The 24,350-nt window shown below is 42.0% G+C and overlaps 2 protein-coding genes across 9 annotated transcripts; one reads left to right on the top strand and one right to left on the bottom strand.

Annotated features, from left to right (window-relative positions):
- Positions 1-72: 72 nt before the first annotated feature.
- Positions 73-10,312, top strand: FAM161B (FAM161 centrosomal protein B; the record flags this gene model as incomplete). Of its 3 annotated transcripts, none has more annotated exons than XM_083445584.1 (9): positions 73-258; positions 1,062-1,375; positions 1,611-2,155; positions 3,149-3,477; positions 4,752-4,879; positions 5,520-5,687; positions 6,552-6,651; positions 7,072-7,205; positions 8,514-10,312. In XM_083445584.1, 9 exons carry the CDS (start codon positions 73-75, stop codon positions 8,596-8,598), a joined length of 1,989 nt encoding a protein of 662 aa, XP_083301710.1. In that variant the 3' UTR covers positions 8,599-10,312. The 3 variants fall into 3 exon arrangements, with proteins under 3 accessions (XP_083301710.1, XP_083301711.1, XP_083301712.1); XM_083445585.1 differs by having other exon boundaries at positions 185-273; XM_083445586.1 differs by lacking the exon at positions 73-258 and adding an exon at positions 314-953.
- Positions 10,313-10,631: 319 nt separating this feature from the next.
- ZNF410 (zinc finger protein 410) lies at positions 10,632-23,949 on the bottom strand. Of its 6 annotated transcripts, none has more exons than XM_083445689.1 (13): positions 23,740-23,894; positions 22,907-23,041; positions 21,377-21,566; positions 19,909-20,044; positions 18,910-19,128; positions 18,400-18,591; positions 15,890-16,049; positions 15,177-15,358; positions 14,308-14,397; positions 13,743-13,868; positions 13,130-13,267; positions 12,660-12,792; positions 10,632-11,311 (listed from the first exon to the last, which is right to left on the bottom strand). In XM_083445689.1, exons 3-12 carry the CDS (start codon positions 21,407-21,409, stop codon positions 12,668-12,670), a joined length of 1,401 nt encoding a protein of 466 aa, XP_083301815.1. In that variant the 5' UTR covers positions 21,410-21,566; positions 22,907-23,041; positions 23,740-23,894; the 3' UTR covers positions 10,632-11,311; positions 12,660-12,667. The 6 variants fall into 6 exon arrangements, with proteins under 6 accessions (XP_083301815.1, XP_083301813.1, XP_083301814.1 ...); XM_083445687.1 differs by having other exon boundaries at positions 22,961-23,041; positions 23,740-23,873; XM_083445688.1 differs by having other exon boundaries at positions 22,961-23,044; positions 23,740-23,861.
- Between the last annotated feature and the right edge of the window lie 401 nt (positions 23,950-24,350).

The following is a 24,350-nucleotide window of genomic DNA, read 5'->3' as shown; positions in this document are numbered from 1 at the left end:
AGGACCAATGAGAGCCGAGAATTCTACCGGGTTGGGCGGGAGCTACGGAAAACAGACCGCGGTCATTGGCCAATGTGCGAGGAGCGACCCAAAAAAGGAGGGTGCCTATTGGCTGGAGCTACAAGCGGGCACGGCGAGCTGGTAGCGGCGGAGCGTTGCGGGAGGCGCAGCAGGTCCAAGGCGGCGATGACAGTGTCGGAACCTCAGGGGGCCGCGGGCGGGGCCGAAGCGGTGCTCCCGAAGGAAGAGATTCGACGGGTATGCGGGGCGGTTGTAAGCGGTCTGTTACCATGGCAACAGGCGGCGGTTGTTTGTTGCCATGGCCGCTCCTCGGAGGCTTCACCTGAGCGGGAAATGGGGGTCGGGTATGATGGGGATGGAAGTTCGAGGGCATCCCTGGAGGAAACCGATCGGCGGCAGAGGGGAGCGGGCCAGACCTGTAACAGCAACAGTCACCACAAATAGCAAATAACAATTTTTTTAAAAAAAATTAACTTTTTTTACAAGGAATAACCTCTCTCGTGCAACGACGGGATCCCGTTGCATGTGAACCCAAAGTTCAATGGGTCTTCTTTACTCCCAGGTTAACTGAGCGCAGGCTTGTTGGGGGGGGGAAGGTTGGTTTAATAATAATAACGGGCAATAATAATAATAATAATTTATTATTTGTTCCCCAGCCACTCTGGGCGGCTTCCAACAAGACCAAAAATATACTAAAAAGTCACACATTAAAAACTTCCCTGAACCTTCAGATGTCTTCTGAATGTCAGGTAGTTGTTTATCTCTTTGACATCTGACAGGAAGGCCTTCCACAGGGTGGGCGCCACTACCGAGAAGGCCCTCTGCCTGGTTCCCTGTAGCTTTGCTTCCCGCAATGAGGGAACCACCAGAAGGCCCTCAATGCTGGACCTCAGCGTCCAGGCAGAACGATGGGGGTGAAGACGCTCCTTCAGGTATACAAAGTGCAAAGTGGTATACAGTATTTTGAATGGAAATGCATTTTCAAAATAGTTTTTTATTCTGTGTTTGAAACCTTTGTTTTGTTGCTCTGATTTGCCTAGGTGTTTCCAATTAAAGCACAGTCTCCAGACTTGCAACTGGGTAGTAATATTTCTCTGCCCGATGGCGGTGACCTGCTAGATTTCCTCCAGTCAGAGGAACAAATAGTAGGTGCCTCAAGTTCAGGAGAGGATTTTTACAACTCGCTTCAGGCCCTCCAAAGGAAAAACAGACAATGTTTGTTAGAACTAGGTCTGATGTACCAGGTACAGTTGGAAAACCACCAGGAACCACCAGAGGAGAACAAGGAGCTGGAAGATTTTTTCCAGGAAAATGGAAGGTTGACATTGCCATCAAAGTTCCATGAAGCTTTGAGGTGAGATGCAAAAGAATCTAATGAAATCCATACCATGATTCTCCTACACAGGCATAAAGTTTTTACAGTAGTCTTGAATGCTCCTGTTGGACAACATATCCAATAAAATAATGAAATAGATCTTAGTGTATCATTACTCCTAAACTATCTCCTTTCATTTATTCAAAGTTCTCAAATATAACCTTTCTTTTGATTTATTTGCCATTGATAACATTATTTTTTACCATATCCTCAGATATGGCAACCTAAGAAGGTTCAGTTCATTGACTAACATCACTGCTGATAACCCAAAAGATGAGCAAAATCATCATTCGTTTCTTCAGTCCTTTTCAAGATCAAAGAGTGCTTCAGCTACATGGATCTCCCCTATCACTGTCCCTCAACCCTTCAATATGACACTCCGAGAAGCTCGCAGAAAATTGAAGTCCCATGCATTGTTTGAAATTGAATCAGCTGAGTACAAAAGACAAAGCCTAGAAGAAGCTGAATGCCAGAAACAGTTCAGAGCACAACCTGTGCCTGCTCACATCTATCTGCCACTCTACCAAGAAATAATGGAAAAGAATGAAATTCGCAGACAAGTGGAAACACAAAAGAGAAGAGAACTACTCCTTTCAATGCAAAAACCCTTCAGTTTTCAGGAAAAAGAAGAAAAACGAAAGGAGGTCATCAGACAGAAGATGCTAGAAGTATTGACTCCAGTTGAGAAATCAGTGCCAAAAGTCAGGAAGAAGATCCCCAAGTCCACCTATGAACCAATGTTTGGGGATAAACTCAAAGGTAAAACAGCTTTTAATGCACTGTCAACAATACCTAATGGTGGTATGAAGGTATCTTCTTCATCTGCTATAGGAGACATTCCAGTTAGTAGATTCATTGTCTGTCATACCAGTACAAAATAAATAAAAGAAAATAGGCCTTTTATCCTGCCATATCACAAAACACATTTCTTATCTCAGAGTGAGTAGGACCAATCAGTGGAATTAGTAAAAACAGGACTGAGGGAAGGTGATCAACAATCACATAAAAATTAGGAGGAAACTTCTCTGATGCTACAGATTTGCAATGGTTGATGAATTGGGCATCTTCAGGGCCTTGGTCTCTGCCCCACCTCATAAACCTCTGGAGTTGATTATCCTGAAAAACGGTGATGGCTAGGAACTGTATCCTTTGCTTTAAGGATGCCAACCTGAACCATCCCTTTGGGGAATTCTTCTTAATAGTAAAATGTATACAGAAATGAATTGCTCCTCTTGGCTCGTTCCTGAAGCAGGGCTATGCAAATTTCATTTATTTTTATTATTTATTAAATTTCTATACACTCCTTGATCTGAGGATCACTGGGCAGTTTACAATATAAAAACACAAAACACAGTAACATACAAAAACTATGCCCCCACTGTTTAAAAGGCCATGGATAGTTTAATTAGCCAAAGGTCTGGGAGACTTCATGTTGATCATTTTCCTTTCTAGAATACACAAGTTTTTGAAAAAGAATAGAGAAAGCAATAGAAATATAAAAAGAATGAGCATTATTAAGTTGTGCTGCATGATATATCCCGTAACTAGTTTTTTATTTGGAAAAGATATGTGTTATGCGGTTTCAACTGTTCTGGATTTTAAGTTGTTGCTTTTGCTTTAACGCTTGGCTCAACCATTAGCCTCTCTTGTTATTAGTGTCATTAACACTTTTCTTCTGTTGCATTAGCCAGATTTACATACCTTTTCCCAGCCCGTTCATTACTGTTCATCACTGTTGCTTTTACTCCCCAGAAGCTGAACTCTTACGAAAAATCCGTATTCAGATGAGAGCCAAGGATCTATTGGAAAGTTCCTGGGCTCCTATTGAGCTTGGCAAGAGAAAAAAAGGATCCCAAATTACCTCTATAAACAGGGAGAAAAAACTGAGCTTTCTGCAGGATAACTTCAGTTTTAAACCAAGAATCAATACATCTGTGCCTGACTTTGAAGGACTTTACTGGGCATTCCAGAGAGAAGCTTTAAGCAAACGAGAAATCAAAGAAACAACTCATAATAAACCATTCAGACTTAGAACATCTAATCTCTGTTGCAAACATCAAGTGCCTAATCCGGGGATGATGGTAAAAGGGATTGCTTTTATCTTTGTGCTGCTTTGTATTCCTTTACATACAAATCACTCATGAGTGCAAAACACCAAATATACTTTGCCATCCATTTAACTCAGTGTTAAGATAGTTTTAGATCAAGGTCGGCTTTCTTTGGAACAAATGTTACGGAATAAAACAAGAAGAGTCTCAATGGCACCAACTTATGCTTGAAGTCTTAACTGTACTTCTATTGAAGTGTATTTCAAATAGTAAATAACAACTTTAGTACTATTAATATTAAATAGCAAATCACAGTGTCTGAACTACACTGTTTTGAAGGAAGGTAGTCTGAAAAACAGAGAGAGATGAAGTTTTAGGCCCAGTAGACAAAATCAAAACTGACAAATCACCAAGCCCAGACAACATCCACCCAAGAGTTCTTAAAGCACGTAAATGTAAAATTGCTGAACAAAAATATGTAAATTGTCTCTCAGATCAGCCTCCATACCCGAGGACTGGAAAGTGGCCAGTGTAACCCTATTTGTTTTTAAAGGAATCCTGGAAATTAAATGCTGTTTAGTTTAACATCTGATCTCTCCCAGGAAAACTGGTGGAAAGCATTGTTAAAGATTAGATCAGCAAAGCTTGTTCTTCTGTATTCTTGCTTAAGCAGATCTAGCATTACTTCTGCAAAGGCAAGTCCTGTCTCACCAACCAATTAGAATTCTTTGAGAGTGTCAGCAACCGTATAGATAGAGGTTGATTTCAGCAAAGTACCTCACCCAGGACACTTGTGTAATCTTAGCAGTCATGGAGTAAAAAGAGAGATTTTATTGTAAATCAGGAAATGGTTATGTATGTAGCAGGATAACATCCTGTTGTGTACAGGATGTGTCACTTTCCACATTGGCAGCTCTTTGCCCCACTTACCTGTCAACATAATGTTTTCCAAATGTAAAAATGTGAACCTCATAAGAGACTAGCATTTGCAGGTTGATAATAACAAATAGCAAACACTATATACCGTATTTTTTTGCACCATAACACTCACTTTTTTCCTTCTAGAAAGTAAGGGGAAATGTCTGTGCGTGTTATGCAGGGAATGCCTATGGGTGGCATTCATACGGATTTTCCTCTTCTAAAAACTACATGCGTGTTATGGTCGGGTGCGTGTTATAGAGCGAAAAATACGGTATGTGTGCATGCATACATACATACATACATACGAAGAGAGCACAGCTGCAACTAAGCACTGTACAAAAAGGTGTGTTTTAAAAAAAATAAATATTAAATATTCTTACTTTCAGGATTTTCAACAACCTTCCAGGGCACCAATGCAAAGGAGTCGGTCTTTGAATTACCTTTCATCCCTCTCCTCCAACACACTTCCAATATATATCACAGATGCAGTGAGAAAGAGACAGTCTGCTATTAAGTGAGTAACTTACTCATTTAATTAAAGTATGAATAAGTGCGAAGGTGGAACATCCTGATCCAGACAATGCCTTCAAAACCTTGCAATATAACCCTGCCTGTCCCACATGGCAGGTGGAGGCCACCTATGCTTTTGGATACCTCCCTGAACAAAATTCCCAAAAGCCTGCTAAAATTCAGAGTTAAGAGAGTACCACATATACTTTGAACAATACAGTGGTGCCTCGCAAGACAAAAAGAATCCGTTCCGCGAGTCTCTTCGTCTAGCGGTTTTTTCGTCTTGCGAAGCAACCCTATTAGCAGTTTAGCGGCTATTAGCGGCTATTAAAGGCTTAAGGGATTAGCGGATTAGCTGCTAAAAGGCTATTAGCAGCTTAGTGCCTTAGAAAAAGGGGGTGGGGAGCGAAAAAAAATCGCAAGAAGCAAGCCCATAGAGAAATTTGTCCTGCGAAGCGCATTGAAAAACTGAAAACCCTTTCGTCTAGCGGGTTTTCCGTCTTGCGAGGCATTCATCTTGCGGGGCACCACTGTATTGTTTTAACTTGGATATATGAATTGGCTTTGTATAAGTTTTGTTTTGGAAAACTTAGTGATTTTATTTTGAAATAAGATCATATCCCATTATCTGCATATATATTTAGACGCCTTCAGGAGGATAAAAAATACAAGGAAAATGAAGGAGCTCGTTGGGCAGAGTTGCAGAGAAAGAGAGGTCAAGCTATGCATAAGTCTCTGAATTGCCGAGCAAAAGCTTTGGATCCCCATAAGAGCTTGGAGGAAACACACAGAGAAAAGCTGAAGAAAAACTGGTCAGTATGCTAATTGGCTTTGGTAGCATATTATTGAATCAAAATCATTTCAGGTGGAATTACTGATAACTCGGTATGAGAAATGGGTTTGGGCTTCAAGTGTTCATAGCCAACAGACAGCAGTCATATTATTTATTTACACTTCATGCTTATCTCACCACTATCCTTAGATATAATTGATAACAGAGCCCCAGAATTTGAAAAATAATATATTGTAATAGAAACGGGATTCAGATTTGGATCTAAAAGGCTTTCCCAAAAAAGCAACATCTCATTACTGTGCTTCTCTTCTCTGCCTGACTGGGTTTTAAAAAATAGAAGTATTATTATTATTATTATTATTATTATTATTATTATTATTATTATTTCCTGGATGCTATCATGGACTGGATGAGCGCTAATAAATTGTAACTGAATCCTGACAAGACAGAGATCCTGTGGGTGGGAGTTTTTCAGTTTTGGGAATTTGAATTTGTACCCATTCTGGAGGTAGAGCATCATTTGAGGGTGCTGCTAGATCAGTCACTGATGCTAGAGGCCCAGTTGGCTCTGAGCACCCATTACCAACTTTGGTTGGTGCACCAAAGCTACCTTGTCCTACCTTGTTTTTAAGAAGTGTTATTGCTTTTTTATTTTTATGTAAATTGCTTATAAATGTTGTGTTAAGCAGTATAAATATGTTATAAATGAATTGCCAGGGAGCATAGGTGCCCAGATGTTCTTCTGCACCCACATAGCAGATCTATATGCAGCCCATTTCTGTGGAGAGATTCCTATATCTAAATGTGCCCTCCTACCCGATAATTAAAAGTGCAGCACAGAGTAACTGAAGATGATGCATAGTACGGAAATCTTTTGTTTCAGGCAAAATGACCGAAAAAGAACACAAGAGTATAAAAAGGAACTAGAAGAGATGAAGTTGCGAGTGAAAAACAGACCATATATGTTTGAACAGGTCACAAAGGTAACTATTTTGGTTTGGGGAAACTGTTGAGGTTTAGAGGATCAAACAGTAAATACTAGCAGGCTGTAGCAGGGAGTCAATATTCAAGTAACCGCTTTGCCATTCTGGAAGTCTGAAGGGTAAAAAAACTTCATGGGAAAAAGTTTGGTAGGGAACAAAATTTAGTTGTTGACCAGCTGTAATGATAGAGAAACTACTGTACCCTAAATAGGAAAATATTGTTTTCAAAATAAACTGAGGTATATGTTTGAATATAATGGTCTTCAAAGAATTCGCAAACATTTAAAAATATAACTGCTTCTTCCATATTGAGGGAAATATCCAATTACTTTTCTAGTTTAGAGCGATCGCCTGGAATAACTGTAAGTATTCATGAAGGGAAGAGGGCCTATTAAACCGCCTGTCTTCTGAATTCCACAGCAAAGTGCCCATCAGGGGGCAGAGAGGCTTTTTCGAGACACCTTGCAGCAGTTTGGGTTGAATGAAGAATTTGTGAAAAGCAAAGGAGGAGACACCACTGACCTAGTAGGGAAGGAGCAGTCTGAATCACAAAGGTATTTAAAGAACAGAAAATCACCTGCAGCTTCGTAAAAAATAGCCTTCTACATTCACCTATTAAGATATAAGGGCATACATTTATGCTGAGAAGGAAAGAAACTTGCACTTAACAAGCCATGGAGTTGTCAGTAAGCTACCAGACCCAATTCAAGATTAACCTACTTGGGAACAAATTACAGTGGTGCCCCGCAAGACGAATGCCTCGCAAGACGGAAAACCCGCTCGACGAAAGGGTTTTCCGTTTTGGAGGTGCTTCGCAAAACGAATTTGCTATGGGCTTGCTTCACAAGACGAAAATGTCATGCGATTCCTGGGTTTTTTCCCCTGCTCCTCACCCCCTTTTTCTAAGGCACTAAGCTGCTAATAGCCTTTTAGCAGCTAATCCGCTAATCCCTTAAGCCTTTAATAGCCGCTAATAGCCGCTAATAGCGCTAATCCACTAATGGTCTTGCTTCGCAAGACGAAAAAACCGCTAGACGAAGAAACTCACGGAACGGATTCTTTTCGTCTTCTGAGGCACCACTGTACATGAAAGAGAATCTTCCCAAATAGGAAACTACCTCTGTTTGGCAGGTGAGGCCTTGTTGGTGATGGTGCCGCTGGGGGCTCCCCAGCTCGCAATTCCATGTGACAGGGCCTCTTCAGCAGCAGTTCCCCATTCATAGGTCCTTCCTGGTGAGGCAGCAGTGCTGACTTGGGCCCCACACTGTCATAAAGTCATGGTGGCGAGGGGCCCACTGCATCCCAGAAGCACGTCCATGGCTGCAATGTGCCCCAACAGAGGCCTCACGGCAGAGGCACAGGCCCTGGCCCAGTCGCCGCCAGAGGTAAGGCACCAGCCGGCAGAAGCCGGGCCCCAGGACCCTGGAGTTGGTGCCCCTGTTGTGTGGTGTTGTCTCCCCTCATTATTGACTTTCAGGATTTTTAACACATTCCTGTTTACTCAAGTCATTTGATGGCTGGAAAAAAACCACACCTGTTCCTGGAAACCCTGAAATCACTGGTTGAAAGAATGTTTTTAGAATTTTAAAATTGTTTCATTATTGATGTGTTTAGCCACCCTTAACTCAGAATATAAACTGAAATAATAATAAAAGTCCCTGCTCACATATTGAATTTAGGCACATCACACTGTCTAAAGTATCTCTCAGTTCTTGTGAGGATGAAATATGGAAAACAGTATATAAGATGTTCAGAACTCCTTAGAAGTAGAGTAGGATTCAGATGTGAACTTTGCAACTATGACCACCACTTCCAGTGATTTTATAGCGTGAAATTTTGAAATCACAATTTTTAATCAACAGGACTCATAAATCGCAGAGGAATACCAAAGCTGGCATTATACAAGAACTAGCTGAAGAGGGGCAAAGAATACTACAAGCAAAGTAGGAACCCAATGGAAGTCTTCAGGTGCCTAAAGCTCATTCTCTCCCCCCCCCCCCCTTTAATCAAATGTCATTAGATCGGGGTTAGGCAACTTCTTCAGCACGAAGAACTGAAGCTAACATGCTTTTATATAAAAATTTGTAATCATGATGTATACTAGATTATAGATAACAAATGTATTACATTTCTTTAGGCAATCTCAAAAGATTTGGCACCATCCCTCTACAGTGGTACCTCGGGTTACATACGCTTCAGGTTACATACGCTTCAGGTTAAGAACTTTGCTTCAGGATGAGAACAGAAATCGGGTTCCGGTGGCATGGCAGCAGCAGGAGGCCCCATTAGCTAAAGTGGTGCTTTAGGTTAAGAACAGTTTCAGGTTAAGAACGGACCTCCAGAGGTACCACTGTACTTGGGTGGGTAGAAGTGGGGAGGTATGTGCATATGCAGCCTGCTGTGCTGACACAGATCCTGGAAGCATCATCCTGTTTGGACGTTTCATGCTAATGGTACCCATACAGATTCTGCGCTAACTTAAATTAAAAGGTACCACACCACTGTTTTAAAAGTTTATGCCTCTCAGGTTCAGAAAGCTGTACAATGGAATTGCTACAGTAAATGTTTTTAGCCAGTTTTGTTTCTACAAACAGGTTGGCAACAAGGAGTTTTTAGATTTCCCTTCAGTAACTAATTTGCACTATTTTTAAAAACAAAAGATGGCCAGAGGATCTATGCTAAATCCTCTTATCTATCTCTTGGCCATTGCAAGGCTAATAAAATTATATTTTCCCTAGCAACCTAGATTTCTTATTGTTATAAATTCACTGAGATTTACAGTCCAAGTTGCCATTATGATTCTATGCTGGCTTACTTGGAAGTTAGTCCCATTGAGGATAAATGGGCTTGCTTACAGATAAATGTGCTTAGGGAGTAAAATGAAGTGCCTATGCTCCAAAAGCCGTGGTATATTAATCTAGTAGCAACTACTGAAAAGCATGATGAGTTGTTATTCCATCTGAACGTTTAGTAAAAATTAACTCTTATTTTCAAAAACATGAATAAAATCATTAAACCCAAGATTCATAAAATTTAAAGTAACATTTAAAGTTACTTTATTTATTGAGGACAGGTTGGGGGGGACCTTTCTGACTCCATGGGCCAGATTCTTACCAAGATCTGCCTTGCAGGCCAAAATTGATGTGGGGCCACCCACTTCTCAAAAACCCTTGCACACTGATCTCAGAGGCACAAAAAAGTGGCAGGAGATTTCCAAAGCCTTTTCCAATTCCCAGAGGGTTGGGAGACTTGCAAAAAGATTTAAGACAGCCTCTGCACTCCCTTTTGAGCAAATGGGAGCACAGGAGCTGCTTTTAGACCCTTTGCAAAAGCTACTTTGAAACAGCTTGCAAGTACACGTGAGCTGCTTCAAAAAGTGCTTTTGCACAGAACTTTTAATCCCTGCTCAGTTAATATATTTTGTGCTGTGCTGTATTCTTGTTCTAATAGTCTGTAATTGTTTTTAAATATTTAAGCTGCTCAGAGAACTTTGTGAGTGGCACAAATACTGTATTTATTATGCTTTGTCTGGTCCATTTCAAACCATGTTAATTCTGAGCTCAGAGGCTGATTAAAAGATTTATGCATTTTTCTATTTTACAAGTAGAACTGTCTGAAGTAAATGAAAGCTTATGATATAATAAATGTGCTTGACCTTAAAGGCATTACAAGATTAATTGTTTTCACCTTTTTATATGTTCACAAAAATATATGGCCTTTAAAATATAATGTAGAAACGTGATCTCCCCCCCCCCCCCAAAAAAAAATTATTTAAAGTGGAAGCTATATGAGAAGCTTCAGCAATAGTACTTTTGGTACAGAGTGGCCAATGAGAACATTCCTGCTCATTTTTGTTCTATTTTTTTCTGTTTAATTGTTTTACATATATAGTAATAGGATTTTGTATTACATATAATTGCTTGGTACTTGGCTTTAAGGTACCCATGAATAGGCAAAGAAAAGCACAAAATACACAAATATCAGGAGTTGGAAGTAGATAGTTTATTTACAACTGAAGAATACTGAATAGATTCTACCTCTGATTTTTTTTTTAATTAAGCCCTAATAATTAGAAATTAAAATCACAGCAAGAAGCAAGGGTGTCTGAGGCAATCCTCTAAACAACATCATGTCTTCAGTTTGGAGCAGAAACCATATTAGAGAGTATATCCGCCCCAAGCAAGGAGATGTGGAAGATCTAGCTCAAAGAGAAACCACAAACCACCTGATAATTCAGAAGCAAGAACAGAACTGCAGTGCCTTGTTGCAGAATTCACTACCACCTAAAGATACTCCTCCAAGAAGAACGAGTCAATATAATGCTGAGCTTATGATCAGCTTCAGGGGAGAAAAAAGTGGCTAGGAGCTAGTTCCAAGAGCATTACCTCCTCGCCTTTGGGGTGCCAGGTTCAACAGGAACAGTACCCTGTTCAGACATTAGTAAAAGCTCCTGAAGCCCTTCTTCAGAGGTTCCAGTGATTGAAGCAAACCATATTCCAGGCCTCTGGTCTGACAGGTCACAATAAGTACACTAGAGGCACAGCATAAACTCTGGGGATTCAAGTACCACATGGTTTCTTGAGCCCATCATCACACAAGCTTCTTCTTTAGCTTCGTATCTTGTGTTGAATACTTCATTCATTTGCTCTTCTTTTTGTAACTGCAAATCAACACATTTTATTTTTATCAATACTAGTTCAGACTTGTTTATAAGAAAGGAACAAATAATAGAATGATTCAAGCAATACACTGTTCTATTATATTTCATATCATCTTTTTTTCTTTCTTTTAAGCCCTCTCTATATGACGAATTACCAACACAGATGTATGGGAGAAGTACCTTTACTTGTAACACCTTCTAACGTGTTTGTTTTAAATGAAGGGCCTGGCTGATCAGTGCTAAGGCAGTGGGAGGAACTGGCTCACTCCGATCAAGGTAGAAGTTGGGCAGGGTGGGCTGGACCACGCTCGCACAAAAAGCTGAACAGAACATCTTTAGACTGCTTCACTTTTCTCACTCTAATACAAGTGTATTCTGGAGCAAAAGGCATCTTAGGATTCAACTCGTACTAAAGATTCTGTGCCAGCAAAACATCACAGGAGTACACACTTTGCCTGTGTCGTATTTTGAAAGATGGCATTGTGGGTTGGGAACAGAGTAATGACAGTGTTATTTTGCAAGAATTGTCGTGCAACATTGTGGTACCACACCCAATCATTGTTCAGTGAACAAATGGATATAGTAAGGTTGTAACAAAGAGCCTTGCCTACAGTCATCACAGTTAGGAGACTGTAGTAAGCTTTAATTGAAACCAACAGGCACCAGCAGAGGTTGTGATTTTTGTGTCAGACCAAGATGTATGCCACTATAGTTATATAGCTTCCAGATCAAGTACAGCGGTGCCCCGCAAGACGAATGCCTCGCAAGACGGAAAACCCGCAAGACGAAAGGGTTTTCCGTCTGCAGAGGCGCTTCGCAAGACGAATTTCCCTATGGGCTTGCTTCGCAAGACGAAAAATGACGGTAAAAAATCGAATTTTTTTTTTGCTCCAAAACCCCTTATTCTGAATCGCTAAGCTGCTAAAAGCATTTTAGCAGCAAAACCGCTAATCCCCCCCTAAAAAAGCCGCTTTTAGCCCTTTTTTAGCCAATAGCGCTAATAGCGCTACTACGTCAATGGGCTTGCTTCGCAAGACGAAGAAACCGCAAGACGAAAAGACTCCTGGAACGGATTCTTTTCGTCTTGCGAGGCACCACTGTATATTATTATTATTATTATTATTATTATTACTACCTTCAGTTTAAGATTGAATGGGAATTTTCTTTTAAACCTATTATTACTATAACCTTCCATCAAAATTTCAAACAAATATTTATAAAACTAAATAATAACCAAAAGCCTCACTGCTATTAAATTCTCAGATAGTAGAAAAGGTGATGTTTTCCTGCACTTTCAGAAGACTAGGATTATGCTGTTCAAAAAGAAATAGAAGTTGTCTAGGCTGACCTGTAGATTTACTGTAGTAAAGATGACACCCCATAGGAGTGTCTTGATGTTGACATGGGCATCAGGTGATGAGATGGCAAAACCACATCAGATGCAGCATGGAGAGAGTTTGTTGTTGCTTCAGCAAGAACCTCTGCAAATCAAACAGGAGACTAAGTTGTGCTTTATAAAATGTTCCTTGGGGATTATTTTCTCAACCCGATCTTCAGACAAAAAATGAAGTGTGCATTGTGTGAATGTATTAAACTAGGGCAAATATTAGAAACAATGGCTAAATCAGCACTCAGGAAAACAAATACAGTATCAGAAACCAATATAAAAGTATTATTATTGCATTCCACCCTTTTTACTGAAACTATGTGTTGGAACTCCAATAAATTATCCCATTTAAGACTATCCTGATAGAAAGATATCCCCTCCCAACTCAGCTCCTGTAAACATTTCATTGCTAATAGAAATATTTTTCTCACCTTCCTTTACACCAATAATTGATTCTGTGTCCGGCAACTGCAAGGATTCTACACCAAGGCTGGGAGGTGAGCTCATGGACACCAGATTCTTACTGTGCTCTTCAGATTCTTCCAACAAACTACTGCCCATCAACGATTCTGTTGCAAAAACAAAACACCAAGTTGAGGAACAACAGCATGTGTCCACTATCACACAGAGAGGGATTTCTGCTTCACAAATCTGAAGAATGTGGAGAATTGTTTTCTCACTCTTCTTTATCCAAGATTTCTTCTTCATGACCTGTATTTTCAGGAAGAGAGTTTGACTTTGTAGAGTATATTTTGAGATGTGGGCATACACATCTGAAAAGCACAACTTTACTCACACAGATCAATTTTATAACTGTTTTTCAAAGCTGGTAAATAGTTAATGCTTTGTGGTCAAACACTCTTAGCCTCTCTGTTCCTACAGTCTCTTCATGTGATATATTTACCATCCTCAGAAGCAGCCGCATTTCTGTCACCATCTCATGCTAACACTTCTATGACAGAACAGGTTCTCTTTCTCAACTCAACCCTGCTCATCACTGTTTGAAAGATCCAATCAAACATTCCCATTCTACTCGGTTCCTACCTGTTTGTTCATGCTGTCTGTTGCTATCTGTTCCAACTCTGGAATGATGTTTCTTCATGTGTACATTCCTACTACCACTCTGAGAAAATGTCTTCCCACAGATTTGACACTGGTGGGGCTTTACTCCTATAAACAATATACAATAATTGCTAGAGCAGATAATGAAATATCCATTTTCTATGCTTAAGTAGTTTTCATTTCTCTTGAATTCAGACAACAAAGGCTTAGCTTTAGAAAGGGGCTATCAAGTTCACAGTCAAATTTTGTCAGGAAATTTGAGCAATTTAGAGTCACGGGCCTGTATGTATAAGCAGCCTTTGACCTAGAGATTGTAAGATCTCACTTTGTCATACCCATAATTGTATATACTAGGCAAGATGCTGTTTTTAGCCTACACCTTTGAAGTTATGAGGCTCAAGAAGAGAAAAGGGCAAGACAGCATAAAAAGCAAAGGGGGAAGGACATTAATAATTGTTCAGCGAGACCTAGGGAATAATGTTCTGCTGTCTTCAAGATAGATGCTGTCTGTTGTATGGGTATATCTCAAGGAATGAAGTCCCCTTACCTGAATGGACAACTAAGTGTTTCCGAAGACTGGAGTATTCAGCAAAGGAGCGACCACAGCCCTGAGCCTCACACAAGAAGGGCTTTTCCCCTGCATTGAAGCATTTCCTTCAGTTAATTCAAAAAGTTACTTGAATTGCATATGCCCTCATATGCAAGGATCCACTTCTTTCTATTAAGTTGCAGTTTCTCAAATTCAGTCACACACCCTTCATTGTTTACATGAGTTCTTCATTGGCTATCAAATATTAGCGTGCAAGCTTTCTACTTGGAGAGTGAAAACACAATTTCTCCAAGACTGGAAGTTTCAGAAATTTAATATAATAACCACCAACATGGTTTGCTATTATATAACCTTTTGACCACCTAAAGGAGGTGGGGGAAAACTTTGGCCTGGTTCACATGACCCGCTAAGTCAAACCTTGACTTATTGAGACCATACACAGAGGAGCTCATATCCACGTTGCTCCTCCCTGGTCCTCTTTGCCGCTGTGCCAAGCCAGGTTTGGCTTAGTGGGTCATCTGAATCAGCTTTCTCCTCCCTATCTCCTCCCTAGTTGTAACATAGCCGGCACTTGGCCCTCATAAACAGCATCCGGGTGGAAATCGCTGCAGTGTTCAGGAAAATCTGGATATATGGCAACCCATGTCGGAAGTGTAGATTTTGCCTAATTTCATTAAAAATACCTCAAAGCTCAACAACTTTGGCAACCCTAAATAAATACTTCATAACAGGCATAAAGGCAGAGAGGCAGCAGCTGCCTAGTCAGTGCCATGCTCATAAACTGGCTGACAGAAATGCAGAGAAACTTCATTAACACTTGAATACTGGAACAAGAGAAGAATTCGAAAATGGGGAATGGTACACACCAGTATGAATCCGCAGGTGATTCTTCAGGTTCCCAGCTGTCGTGAACTGCTTCCCACAACCTAGCTCGGTGCAGATGAATGGTTTCTCACCATTGTGCGTTCTCATGTGCACCTTCAGCCTCTGCAGGACATAGAAGCTTTTCCCGCAATCTTTTGCTGGACAAATGAAGGAACGGTCATTCCTGGAAAACAACATCACTTTCATGGCACTATTATACATGCTGCTGTAATCAAGTAGTCCTCTGCTGGTGCTCTGGCTTTCCTTAATGTGGTGTTGTGTGCATTTTTGTTTTTGTCTCAGTTCAAAATGAAGAGGCTGAAAAGTGACACGGCCAGTTACTGGCCCCACCTGAAGTAACAGTTAAAGTAAAATGAAGAGGTTGCATTTTCCTTGCCTTACACTGTATAAATATTTTTAATAAACCAGATATTCTCATTTAAAAGTTTAGGTTACATATATCGTACACAAAACAAAGCAGTTTTGTTTGGGCCAGTTGCAAATCACAAGCCACTCCCAGGCAGTTAAAACACACAAACAGTGTTTTAAAAACCACATTGAGTGTATTTGCAAAATAGAGATGAGCTTTTTCTGTTTCAGATTTCTGTACTTTGGTTGACTTTCTGAATTTGATCGTTCCATAGCAGGACCACTCATATAGCTGCATACAGTTTGCAGTGCTCAGCAAAGTCATAACTATAGCAACTCTATGCACCTGTGAGTCTTTAAGTGGTATTTGAAGTGGGCCGGCCACACAAATGTCCTGTCACAGCCCTCAACTGTACATTTCAACTTTTTCTCCACCCGAGGCAAGTGAGGGATAGGGCTGGATTCTTTCGGTTGAGGGTCTCCTGAGCAAACATGAACATTTTCACCTGGAAGGGGTAAAAAAAAATAAAGAATACAATGGTAAGATGACAGTGATACATAGGAAGGGGAAAAAACTCACCTAGATACATTTAAAAAGAGAAACATTTCTGCTCATTTTGTTTAGTCAGCCCTCTGATGTGGATGATTTTCTTCATACTTCAAATCTGTACTCTCCCAAATTTTCAGGAGGTTCCATTTTCTTCTGCAAAATTTACCATTTCTAAAGGCAGGAGCAGTGGGGGTGGTGAAACGCTAGCATAGAAAGCTGCTTTATAACCAGTCACCACTGGTCCATCTGGCTTAGCACTGACCACTCTGACTAGTAAGTTTCCCAGGGTTTCAGACTGGAAGCATTCCCAGCCCTACCTGGAGAGATTGAGCCTTCTTCAACCAAAACTAGTGCTCTGCCAACTGAGCTATAATCCTTTCCCAAAGGTAGAGGGAGGGTAGAGAAGGCACGTTAAAATAATAAAGCACTACCTTCCACATTTTTGCATACCTGTTCACATTCACTGTTTCCCTGACTTGCTGTTGCTGCTTGGTCACCTTCTTAAAAACAAAACACAAAACTTGAAAGGGCTTCTTCACTATGTGATCCCAGCCAACTCACAGATCTCATAGTAAAACTGGCACCACGTGGCCAGCTGTAGTTGTGTGACAACAGCAAGGGCAAACAATGCCGTTCAATTGCTCTCACACTTAGGGGGGAAAGAGACAACTGAGAGGACTCATACCATGTTATGCTGGCAGTTTCACTATCTTACTATCATTATGCAACATATTTTTCTCCTGACTGAGCTCCCATTGCACATAGTTAGGCATGCCTAATGGACAGAACAGGCATGGAGATGTGCATCCCATTATAAGCAGTGCCGTACAAACAGATGAAGTTGTGACGGAGTGCAAATCATTTATATTTGAATGTGTTACTTCCAATGGAATGTGCGCCCCAATCTCATCGGCAAGAAATTGACGGCACACAATTGGATTAAGGAAGGGAACTTCAGGCTGGTTACCTCAGCAATGGAGCTGCGTTTGCCAAGCATCAGCAACTCCCAGGTATACCTGGCATTCAGCAGATTGCATGGCCCAGCAGTCATGCAGCAACAACAGGTGAAAACAGCTCAGAGCCAGGAGCTACTAAACCCCAGAACTCCGTTTACCCTCACAGCCATGCACAGGCATGGCCAGGTGCTGTTGTGACTGCACAACAGCACCCTTATCAACTAGTGCATAACTTACTGGAACCATTGCCTCTGCTGGTGGGAGATCAGAGCAGCCTCTGGTCCTGCTCCAAAGACAAATGGAAATTATATGATAGGAAATAGGAAGTATGGCACACCATTGGTCAATCTACAACACTATTGTCTACGCTGAGCAGCAGCTCCTCTCCACAATTTCAGAGGTGGTCTCTCCCAGCCCTCCCTGGAAATGCTGGGGGATGAATCTGAGTTAAATCTAATATAATTATAAGCATCAAATTTATATTTTTGTTGTTGTTCAATATTTTCCCAGATTATTCATTATTCACTATGACTCCTCACTGTATTTTGGATTGTCCTGGCCCTGAATACCACCGTTTGGTATCCAAGCCCTAAACCAAAGTCCTGTTTGAATGCATTTTGGCTGATGAAACTGCTGATGAAAGTAATGATTTCATCAGTGGTGATCTAGACCCATAACTGAATAGCAGTTGCCAGGACATTACCATGTTTGCTTTTACATAAGGTAAAGGGACCCCTGACCATCAGGTCCAGTCGTGACCGACTCTGGGGCTGCGGTACTTATCTTGCTTTATTGGCTGAGGGAGCCGGCGTACAGCTTCTGGGTTATGTGGCCAGCATGACTAAGTCGCTTCTGGCGAACCAGAGTAGCACACAGAAACGCCGTTTACCTTCCTGCCGGAGCAGTACCTATTTATCTCCTTGCACATTGACATGCTTTTGAACTGCTAGGTTAGCAGGAGCAGGGACCGAGCAACGGGAGCTCACCCCTTCGTGGGATTCGAACCACCGACCTTCTGATTGGCAAGTCCTAGGCTCTGTGGTTTAACCCACAGTGCCACCCACGTCCCTTGCTTTTACATAGCTGTGTCTTATTTCGGATATCATGATATAGTGGTATCTTGCGATGTTTAGCTGGTGATGTACCATGATATTGAAAACCAAATATTGCCTAGCCTTATTAGGGACATTGAAAGTTTTTTACCTTAAAAGGCAGGAAGTAAATGACTGAAGTTCTCAACAACATATAAGAGCTTTACAAGATTTCCTAAACTCATTTTATGGGTGAAAGTAACATTATACCTTGAAAATGGGGGGGGGAAAACCCCAACAGAAATAAAAGCCCTCTTACCATTATTGCTTGCTTTGGCATTCTTTGCGAGCTGTGCTCGAGTGGCAGCAATCAAACTGTCATGAGCCAGTTCCTGCACTCGCAAAAACCATGGGGTACTGCTGTCGGTGCTATCATTCGAGAAGAAATCATTCCCAGAATCTTCTGCTTCATCTTGGACAAACACCAAGTGCTCTGAGGGAGAACCTAGGCCTAGAAGGGAGGCAGTTTTCATGAGACAATAAGAAGGGGAGTAAACTCTCTTGCTTCCCACAATATCACAATCAACCTCTACAGCAGGGATGGCTAACCTGTAGCCCTCAATATGTCATTGCACAGTAAGTCCCTTCTGCCCCAGTCAACATGGCCAATGGCCAGGGCAGATGAGAGTTTTAGTTCAACATCATCAGGAGGTGCCACAGATTAGCTTCCCTGCTCTCCAGCCACTTTACTGGAAGGAGGTGATGACTCCTGTTAAATGCAGCGTTGCCCAAATCTCTTTCTGTGCTTTGATGTGCTTGAAGGAGTTACCTGTTCGTGTTAAATTGAGAAGGATAAAAGAAGTGCTATCAGTGGGTTGGAGGTCTTGCAATAAGCTAGAAGTATCAGGGCTTGGCAGAAGCTCAGGTGGTTTCTGTACTGTTTGTGCCCTTGTCTCCTCACCATCAGGGCCAACGTTCACCTGGAGGCTTCGCAAAACAGCAGAAGAGGAGACATCCTTTGAGGAGCTAGTATGACCCGGAGAGTCATCTAATGAGGAAATTTTAGAAAGCATTTGTGAGATTATGCATTTCATTCAAGGCAATCACGCTTTCAGCACAAACGTGATAGAAAACCATTATAAAACCAGTAACCTTAACAGTACATTTAATGTTATGTTTTTAAAAGTTTTTTATTTATACTTTTCAAGTTTATACATTTCATTAGTTGTACAATCAATTTAACATTTCAAAGTTTGACTTCCTTCCCCCTCTTTCTGCGGTTCCTTAAATGTATTTTCTAATATCTTCTGCATATCCAAATTCATTTAATTTGCTCATTTAATTATCGACTTTAAATATATACTCTTATGAAACTGCAGGTTATTACAATAACCCTATCAATGTTTTTATCTGTTTGCAATTTATCTGTAAATATTCAATAAACCATTTCCATTCTTTTATAAAAATTTTGTTATCTTGATTTCCTATTCTTCCGGTAAATTTCGCCATTTCTGCATATTCCGTAAGTAAGAGAGTGGATTCTGGCAAAGCTGCTAGCAATGCTCTAATTAACATTAAACAACTTATTGAACGTTTAATATTAATTAGAGCATTGCTAGCAGCTTTGCCAGAATCCACTCTATTACAATTTTATCTCACCATTCCTTGAAAAAGAACTGAATCTAAACACTCCTATGCACACTTACCTGGAAGCAAGCCAAACTGAACTCAGTGGGACTGACTTCCAGGTAGACATGCACAGAACTGTGCTGTTAATATCTCAAAAATGCAAACAGCATTTTTAGCATAATTAGGCTTCAGGTTTTACCTGGCAACATCAGTCTGTTGCATTCTTGGGGTTCAGTAACAGGAAGGAGAGACAAACAGGTTATATCTTTAGGTTCTGATTCCACAAGCTCCTGTCCTAGTGGAATAGACGTGTTCTGAACAAATTGAACCAGCAGCTGCGGGGGGAAGCAAAAATATTAAAGCAGCAGCAAATGCTTAGATCTGAAGCTGAATGCTTTCTGTCAATTCCCCCTGGTTCCCATTCCACAGCTTCAGCTACAAAATGCAGTAACACAGAGAAATGGTTCATAAACTACACTGCAGCGAATATACTAAAAGTAAATATTCTGTCATTTTGAGCTCAACCAAGAAACAATAAGAAATCACCAATGTGAAATAATTACTCACTACTTACTCTGAACTCCTATTTCCCTGTGCAAATGTTAATTCTTAAGGTAACAACCATAAACGTTACAAGCCGTGTTCTTTTGACTAAATTCACAACTACTGCTGCCTTTGCACAGTAGTCACTTCATTGGTCTGTATTTTCCACAATAATGGCAGCACCTCTCCCAGCCTCTGGAGCCTCTCCCAGCCCTACCTGGACATGCTGGGGCTAAGCCTGGCACTTTCTGCATGCAAAGCAGAAAATCTACCACTGAGCTATGGCCCTTCCCCAGCTTGATTTTGAGCTGAAAAGAAGCAACAGGCAACATACCTGTAATCTACATGAACCACCCCAAAACACTTTTGCACTAGTCACAGAGTGCAGGCTATATCACACGTGCTGTTAAATATATAACTTAATGTCACATGTATTTTTTATACACAATATATAGTATATTTTGTGGAGAATCAAAACCATAATAAGCAGCCTTCTTTTCTCTTGCACATCTGATTCCAGTGGAAACAATTCTCCGAAGCTGATAATGGCAGCTTTCTTCTATACTAAATTACATCAATGGCAGCTTCTTTCCCATGCCAAATAGCAATTGGAGAAGGGGGGTCAGGACAGTGGAGAAGGAGTAAAGGATTAGTACACCCCTTCCTTTCATTCTGACTAGCCCTCCTGGCAGCTTTTTACCATGAAGGCCATAAGCATAACTGCTCTGAGCTGGAAGTCTTTATGTCAAGCAATTGGGTGTTATTGGTACCTCAGAGTTTTTGCATTAAGAGCCATGTAGACTGTTAAACATTTTTAAATTGTGACCTCTGTGCATTGCAATGCTACATGGGTTTACTCAGAAGTAAGTCACACTGTGAGGCTCATTCCCATGTAAGTTTGCACAGAATTCCTGCTTAAGTGTTATAGGTTTTCAAGTGAGACCTTGTGGGTGCAAATCAGATGAGTGATTTTGGAGCCATTAATCAAGCAAAAAAGATTGCACTGCTTCTATGCATGACAACCATATACCAACTACACAAATCACTAGGAAAATTATCATTTGCCATAATAATAATTCCAGAATACGCCATTGAGCCACAAAACAAATCTAGCGGTTGCTGACCTCTGGTTTAGACTCTAACTCATCCGATAACATTGATTCAAGTTTCCGATTCCCAAAGTCAATCTGGATAAGGCACAAAGCTTAAGAGTTCAAAGTGAACAACGTTCTGTGTTTATAAATATATTCCAGCCTCACAGCTTTGTGAGGATCTTCTTAGGAGAAGCCGTAGTAGAGAGCTATTCAGTTTAACCTGTAAAAGAACCAAATATTAAAAATATGACCAACATATTGCCAGTCATGCTGCCATATTTTACAACATAATTCTTTCTCACACACAAAACAGCAGTAACATAGTGTTGATTTTCTTTGCTTTCTACCTCCACTCCATGCCTATTAAACTGCAGCTGTTAAATTCCACTGCCAGAGGCCCAGCCTTTGCCAGAGATCAGCCTCAAGAAACATTTACAGTTCTATGGTTCATTACAGGGATCAATGAAAAGCTTTTATTTGACCATTACAGAATATCATTAATTCCCTCCTACATAACCGCAACAAGCTTATGTGGAGGTCAGGACCAAAATTTGGGTGCAAAAATAAACATTTTAATACATAAATACCAGCTCTTAAGCAGCTGTCCATTCTCTCCTGCTTTCACATATGCCTAGAATTCGCTTCTTTCTCTCTTCCTTCAAACCCATTCCAGATACTTTCAAGGCCAGCTCCAAGCTTCAGCAAGTCCTCACCACAACAGCATAGTGAAACCAAAAGGCTCCCCTGGCCTTCATGACAGTGCCATTGGTGCTACAACCACCATATACTGGTACCTCCCATTTTACCTGGCTGTACTACAATGATTATAACCCCCCATGAGCTTACTCAGAGGAAGTGCAATTCCTACAAGAAGTGAGTGGCCACAATCCTTCATGCTACAGAGCACCCAATGGGGTATCACTACATTATACACTGCACAGCATTTGCATACACAGCAGTACGTTAAAAAATGGGAGCTACTACATCCATTAGAAAGCGCAACAGGGATGCCTGGGTAAGGCCACAAGTCAGAAGCTGAATAGCAACATGGAGGTGGGAATCTAACTAGTGGTAACACTACTAGAGAAGGGCTATTGAACAATGTCCAGTGTGGGAGGGAAAACACACTCAAAGACAGTAGGAGTTGTTGCCAGTCCGCCCCATTGACTGCATGGGCCCTGGCAGCCGCTGTGTGTGCCAGGTGCTGATGTCAGGGCTGGATGTGTTCAAGACCTCTTAATCCTTATTCCCAAGCAGTATGTCTTTAAAGGTAAAGGGACCACTGACCATTAGGTCCAGTCGTGGCTGACTCTGGGGTTGCGGCACTCATCTCGCTTTATTGGCCGAGGGAGCCGGCGTACAGCTTCCGGGTCGTGTGGCCAGCATGACTAAGCCGCTTCTGGCGAACCAGAGCAGCGCATGGAAACACCGTTTACCTTCCCGCTGGAGCGGTACCTATTTATCTACTTGCACTTTGACGTGCTTCCAAACTGCTAGGTTGGCAGGAGCAGGGACTGAGCAACGGGAGCTCACCCCGTCGCAGGGATTCGAACCACCGACCTTCTGATCAGCAAGTCCTAGGCTCTGTGTCTGTCTTAAAACCAATTTGCTCACACGTGTCCTCAGTTTTCACTGCCTCTTCCATCTCTCCCTCGTCATCTTCCTCTGCTGCCTATCCTCGATTGCCGCCCAGGGCTGCTTATTGGAGGGGCATAAATTCGACAAACAACAAAAATAATAAAGATCCCGGCTATATTATCATGCAAAGCTCTTCAGGGCAGGAGCCTGAATTTGTGGTGTTGACATAACCCTATGAAAACACATGCGCTGATGAAAAGCGGGGTGTGGGAACCATCGCTATACCAATAATCCTAAACTTTTCCTTACTTTGAACATTAAGGACCGCGGAGCCTTCCAACCACCCAAGGAGGCGGCGGTTCGTGAAGACCCGGGAGGGTCGGGGGACGGCAAGGAGGTTCATCCAACAACACGACCCCTCGCGAAACACCGAAGAACTTTCCGGGGCCTAAGCAACAAGCAGGTCACCTTCTGGACGGAGTCACCCGGAGTCTCCCGCCAGCCCCTGGGTCCGGGTGGGCGCTGAGAGGGGAAGAAGCAAAGACCCGTCCCATATCGGAGACAAGGCCGAAGCGGACCCAGGCCGCTCCCCCGGCACCGAGGGCGGAGAGGGAAGCGCTTCTCTCACGGACCGGGCTGGACCCAAGAACTGAGGGAAAGGGGAGCAGGTAGGCGGCGGAGGCCACACAGTGGCGAGACCACCCCGAGTGAGGGAAGGGAGCGCGCGGGCGGAGGGCGCGTAAACGACGTATTCTCGCGCCCCCTCCTCTCCCCCCCGCCCAGCTCCTTCCTTCCCCGAGACGAGCGTTTCTTACCGGCATCTCAGAATCGTCCGGATATGACGCGCACAGCCATCGAAAATGCCTCGCTCCCATCTAGAACAGACCATAGAGAGAGGGAGAGAGACAGACGAGCGCGTCGCACCTTTGCTGCTCGGCCGGCCCTTAACAAAAAAAAACCACAACAACCCACGACTGCGTAGAGGTAGAAGATTCGCCTCAGAATGCGTGCCCCACTTCCGGTTTCCGTTGGAATACCGCCATATACGAAGCTGGTGCAGAGTAGAGAACTAGAGTCCGCCTGTTGCACCTTAAAAAGCAGGGCGGGTTTTTTTTTGTGTGTGTGGCATGTGTGGGTTTTTGTTGTTGTTTTTGTTGCAGCGGACTAACGCAGCTCCCCGGCCCCCATTTCACAGTGTAAAATGGGAGAGTGGGTTGTGCAGTGCCCTATTCTATTTCGTTGCATTGGTTACCCCCGCATGCTCGATTGAGAACCGGAAGTGTAAAATCCCACTGAGCCTGTGACTATGCTGCATGAAGAAAGACGCCGGCCAGGACGCCAGAATCACGGGGAGCTTCCGGCTCGCATAGCAAGCGCCGCCCCCTCTTCTGACGTCATGTTCTAGTAGCGTGGGGTGCTTGCTGCG

Source organism: Podarcis tiliguerta (genome assembly GCF_965153285.1).
Source record: "Podarcis tiliguerta genome assembly, chromosome: 1".
Classification (NCBI taxonomy): Eukaryota; Metazoa; Chordata; class Lepidosauria; order Squamata; family Lacertidae; genus Podarcis; species Podarcis tiliguerta.
The sequence above is the reverse complement of the archived record's forward strand: the minus strand, read 5'-3'. Positions and strand labels throughout refer to the sequence as shown.